Here is a 6,000-nt window from a genome sequence, read left to right as displayed (position 1 = left end):
CAGGGTGCCTTAAACAACACGTATATTGGCTCATAGAACTGAAGGCTAGATGTCTAAGATCAAGTGTTGACATCCCAAACTAGATTTACTATCATCCATCTGAAATTCTCTTCTTTGTTTGGCTCTTGTTTATACTGTTACTATCACCCAAACAATGTTTCAGGGTTTTCATTATTTTAAAGTCTTTCTCCCCATCTCCATCTAGTCATGTCCATTTCAACTATAGAGTTTCATACCATCCCACATTCTGACCCTGGCCTGGCCTCCATTATCTCTGGGTCTTGACAACTCTAATAGCCTCAGTTAACCCCACCCCGTTCCAATTCTTCCTACATTAATATCAGAGATGTCAAAAATACAACTCTGAAAAATATCAGGAAACAGATAATGTCTTTGGGGCAAATCATAGATTCAGTTCTTGATGGAGGAATTTTTATTTCCTACTCTTTTCCAGATACTCAGATGCATCATCTTGCATATCACTCAGTGACAGCTAAGTTAATTAACAGCTAAGTAAATCAAGCACATATCATATGCCACGCACTGCACCAACAACTTTACCTTAACTTACCCTCACAAATGAAAAGAGTAAGTACTTTATTGTTCTCATTTTATAAAAGAAATTGAGACCCATGAGGAAACTATGGCATTAAGAAATCGAGTCATTTACTCAGGATCTGACACTGAATAAATGGCAACTAGAATTTGAACCAGTAAGTTTCCAGGATATTTTCTCTTAACCATTAACATACACAAGTCCATAGCAATCATGAAAGGTTATTATTACCAACGCCATTTCATAAACAAGGGACAATACCACAGCCATAACTCAGTCCAAGTCTGTCTAGGAAACTCTCAGTTGCCCTAGTAGTAAAAAATGTCAACCATATGTATTTTGCCAGCAGTAAATCTTTGGAGGGCAGGAAGGAACTGATGAAGTGGTTCCCTTATGTTTGGGTGGTTACTTACAAAAGCCATTTATATCACTTCCCAGACTGATTTACATGGAATCCATCACCATTTGTTCCACCTCTTAAAAAGAAGAAAAAAAAGTGTTCATTCATCTACATCACCTCTCATTAGAAAACACTTTCTCCAGTGTAATTATTATTTTATTAAACATTCTATTGAATATTGACAATTTATGCAATACTTATTGAAAAATATAGAGGGATTATCCAGTCCTTTTTGAAGATATCACAGCATCCTTAAAACTAGACAGAGTACAACAAACAAAACACAGATACTTTGTCACAAGAAACAAAATCTTCTCTAGCAGAATTCTCCCACCAACCCAATCCCCCGTTTTTCCACATTTTCCACTAATTTCAGGAGTTTTCTTCACATGGTTTGGCTCCAAGAAGCAGCAGCCACAGACACAGATTGAGTCTATGTTTTGACATGAACAGACCAGATCAGCCTCTTGATGGTGTTCTTTTATGCTCCAAAGAATCTGTGGTATCTGCAATGCAGGTATTTGTTCTTACATTTACACACAAACTGCAGCAATGGAATTGCAGGAGTTGGAAGAAATGGCCGTTAGTGACAAAACAGGTTTCTGTGGATTGTTTGGGGGCCAAGAGTACTGGACAGAGGACTGGGTTCAGGAGGATCATCAGCAGGTAATGCCAAGGCCGCCTGGGCACAGTTGCAAGTAAACAATAGGGAATCACTGGCCAACTGAGGAAACCTTCAATGGGAAGCTTGGGGTTGGGGGGTGGGGGAGGAAGGGAGAAAATCATTCAAAAACTTTTCTGAGTCATGAGAAATACCTTTAACAATCATATCATGAGTTCTAATACAACTTATCTGTCTGGGGTCAACTACTTTGAGAATTACCTGCTCTTTTAGGCCTCTGAACTTTTTCACTAGTTACTGGGAGGTCGTTAGGGAAAATGAGTGCTACACATTTGAAATCCTGATTAGCTAATTCTCCAGCAGTTCATTTCCATAGAAACAGCCTGCAGAGGACTGATTCATTAAAAAATGCTCCAGGTTCATGCTAATGCATGTTCAAGTCCTACAAACATGGACGTTAACATTATCATTATTCCTATTACTCTTTTTCAAGCTTTAAAGTTTGTTTTTGAAATACTGATTTTTCCCTAAAATGTGGAATCTTTTATACACATACAAAACATGACTTGGTTTCTGGAAGTTTATTTAACAGCCTTGGGGCAACTAGTTAACTTGGATAACTTTAAACACAATTAGTACTTTCCAGCGATCAATGTCAGATTGTCCTATCTCATTCTTTTGGACACTGGGCTGGGTATTTTGTAATGCCCCAACATAACTTCAAAACAGCTTTTTCCAAGTTGTCTGAAGGCTCTTTTTCAAAAAATTAGAGTACCCAACACAGAGGATATACCTGAAGATTACTGGTTTTAAAATGCCTCCCCAGAATTTATATTTTAAATTGATTATTTTCTCCTACAAAATAGCCACCTTTTGATAATTATACATTCATCCAAAATATGGTCTCACGAATTGAGCTCACCAACTGTCATTGTACCAGACACTTGTGCAATGCTGAGTATGAGAATAGGTCTTAATAAATATGTCATGATTGAATGAGTACATAACCAAGTGAGTGAGTGAGCGATAGAAGAACATGAATTTAAAGCCTCCCCTTTGAGGACTCCCTTCTAAGTCAACATCACTTTCATTTTAATATCTACACTAAAAGCAAAGCTTTGTGGTTTGGGGGGTAAATTGGATAAGTGAGAATGGTCAAAAATCACCGAGAACAAGTCTTGGGAATAAGAGATACAATTGAGTGGGATAAGGGCACTTAGGGAAACACAAGGCATAATCCAAATATTACAAGTCTCACTTTCTGTAAGTGGGCTCTGAAGGCAATTCCAGAAATGATTTGTGCATCAACAATAAACCTGGATTGGGCACATCAACCCCAGAGTGACTGCTCAATACAGAAACACTGGCATGCTAGTTTTCATACTACTTTCTCTAACGGGGCTTATATATTTATGGTCGATATTTATATACTGTTCTTTAAATGTGACTGATGGGAAAGGTCAGGTAGTTTTATGCTAACCTTAAATCCATAAAATTTTATGTTTCCCATTTGCAAAATGAAGGGTCAAACTAGGTAATCTCTCTAAGCTTTTCCAGTGCTAACATTCAATAACTCTATAAATAAATAGTTTAAACTTTGTTCACACATCTTTAACCACTCTTACATTTCAGAGGCTTTATATAGGGAGAACTGTTGCTTTAAACAGCCACAAGTTCCCAAGGGAAATCATGCTGTAGACCATGAGGTAAAAATTGCTAGAGCAAGGTAAATGGAACACATACATATCACTCACACACACACACACACACACACACACACACACACACACACACCTCTGTCCCATTAGCAGTAAACTCCAAACTGGGACAACTATAGAAGTCATCAGAATAGTTTACATTCATATAAAATCAGTGACATAATTTATACAGAGCAAAACTTTAAATGCTGTGTCAACTTTTCACTAAGTAGTTACAACTTCAAAATCGGAGGAAGTACTTTCAAATGAAAGTATGACAGCGGGCTTGAGAAAGTCCTGCTTCCGATTGTGTCCAAAGTATCTTATTCTGTAGATCCCAGGCTTGGCAGTATCTGGAATATGCCATTGTATCGTTGCATTGCTATGACCCAGTAATCCCTTGTGCCAATAGAAACTGTTGGTAGGAAACAAACAAACAAATCCAATTTTATTCTTTAAAAAAATGTGAGGTTAGAAAAACATATGATTACTCATTAAATGAATATGAACAAGGCACTAGTCTAGATATTCAGAGTATAGCAATGAACAGAACAGAGATAAATCTTCCTTCCTAGAAAAGGACCTTTAGGGAATAGCCATTTGTAGAAATACCTTTGCTTGTTCCATCTTCTAATGTCTAAACTCTAGCCATCCCAGGAAGGCTTATCTGATATTCAGAACACGGATGTCTCCTGCTTTAGAACTGCTATAGCACCCTTTCCCCCTTGTCATCCTCTGCGTTAACTGACACTTCTAATGGCATATGTGCCGGACTCTATTCTAAGGACACTGTAGTGAACAAGACAGACATGGTCCAAAGTTTCTGTGTTTCTCAATGATAGAAGAAAGGCAATAAGTAAACCACAAATAACCTTAAAACTGATATGTGAAATCAGTAAGACAGGTATCTCTAAGGAGGTATCATTTAAACCAAGCCCGCACATGTTTAAAGGAAGAGGGGACAGAGAGTGCAAAGTGTCCGAAGCAGGAACAAACTTGGTACAGCCAAGAAACAGGACGCAGGTCAGTGGAATTAGGACAGAGTAAACTGTGGAGGTGTGGTTGAGATGACAGAAACAGGCGGAGTCAAATCACTGGTCCTTACAGACCAGGACACAGGGTTCAGATCCTCTTCTAGATACAGTGAGACAGGATGTGCTAATTGACTGATATCCTCAGTTATGTAGAGAGTAAATCCCCTGGACACAAGGGCCACGTGGGCTCATCATTCTGTTTCTCAGTAATAAGCTTGGTGCTCTTGAACTGCTGCTGATGAACAAAGCAGAGAGCTAGACATCATCTCAGTGTGGACTGCTATTCTGATTTTGGGCTTTTGAAAATAAATCAGCCTTTTTTTTTTACTATCTGTATAACCTTACGTTAACAATAAATATGTATTTACTCCTTGTTTTTAAGCCACCTATACCCTAGAGTCCTAAAGATCAGAGGAAAAAGGTACGTCCATATTTAGGTATGGCTATCAAATCTCTATTTTCAGTTACCCATGTGAACCAAACCTACATGCAAATAGTCACTTAGTTTAAGGTGATCTGAATTAGAAACAAATTGCCAAAAATGTCCCCCACTTCCATGCCACTGTCCTGTGGTGAAATTTGTAAGATTGAGAACAGAAACATTTTCTTATTTTAGACACGTTTTTAATCTTCAAAATATCTAGTCAGCTCAGGCATTTGGTAACAAAAGGCACAGCAATGTGTCTTTTGAAGACCCTGAGCGTACTTCTTTCTGAGGTAAACACTCAGCTCCTTTGTTTTGGCAATTCAAATGAAGAATCCTGGACCATATATAAACACACAATATTTGTTGGGTATGGACTCATTCTTTTTCCAGAAGGAATGCCAGGCTCTACAAAGCTCTCTCATCACCTTCACCCAGCACCCCTTTCAACCAATTTGCAAGAAGGCTAGACAGCTTTTAGGAGTAATGTCTTTGACTATGGAAAAAAAATTAATAGATGTTTATGAGAATGGAGGCCATAACCTCATTAGCACCTAATCTTCCAGAGGCACACACCACCGTTTTGTAGAAAAACAGAATCGAAATGAGGTCTAATAAATCAACTAAATATGGCCGGACAGCTCCTTGGGAATTTGCTATCATTAATATCATGTATTGAGCCAGTCTTCCCATTTGTCTTCCCTACATTACTAACCAACTCTTTTCAAGACCTGAAAGACAAAATATTCAATAGACATGCTCACCGAGTCTCCCAGGAGGCATCATTATGTACCACCTGCCATGTCGCTGAAGTGTCCTCATATTTCTCCACAGTGAGGAAAGTCTGATGGGTCTGAAATGCAATTAACATAACTGATCAGACACTGAACAGTCACAGAAGGACCCTGTCTGTGAATACTCCCCTTGTTGACTTGGTGCTAACAGCAATACCTTGAGTAAAAAATGTATTAGAATTTCACCCAAATTCTTATTGTGTTCCTCTTAACATTCGATGAAATATCTGTAGAATATTAATTTATCCAGTCTATTAAAAAACCATGACTTTTTAAAGAAATTTGAATGAAGCATAATTTCAGAGCTGATAGCAAATTTGGTAATGAGGGCAGAGAAGAGACAGAATAAAACTTGAGATTTCAAAAAGGCATAAATCAAACCTTTTCATGACAGGTTAATTGACTCATATTCCAAGAGTTTCCCTAGTCACCTCAAGATTTAGGAGGGAAAAAGGGTCTCCTCATCTTTCCAA

General features: G+C 38.1%; 1 protein-coding gene across 5 annotated transcripts in view; it reads right to left on the bottom strand.

The window, feature by feature from the left end:
• Window positions 1–556: 556 nt before the first annotated feature.
• ASAH2 (N-acylsphingosine amidohydrolase 2) overlaps window positions 557–6,000 on the bottom strand; it is an 81,561-nt gene continuing 76,117 nt past the window's right edge. For all 5 annotated transcript variants that reach the window (XM_070432774.1, XM_070432775.1, XM_070432776.1 and 2 more), the window contains 2 exons: window positions 5,498–5,586; window positions 557–3,690 (listed from right to left, as the gene is read on the bottom strand). In XM_070432774.1, coding sequence (XP_070288875.1) covers window positions 3,501–3,690; window positions 5,498–5,586 — 279 coding nt within the window. In that variant the 3' untranslated portion in view covers window positions 557–3,500. The remainder of the gene's footprint in view (window positions 3,691–5,497; window positions 5,587–6,000) is intronic.

This window comes from Myotis yumanensis, unplaced genomic scaffold, assembly GCF_028538775.1.
Source record: "Myotis yumanensis isolate MYYU_CA2020_CCGP unplaced genomic scaffold, mMyoYum1.0.hap1 SCAF_13, whole genome shotgun sequence".
NCBI lineage: Eukaryota > Metazoa > Chordata > Mammalia > Chiroptera > Vespertilionidae > Myotis > Myotis yumanensis.
This window is presented reverse-complemented; position numbering and strand designations above follow the sequence as displayed.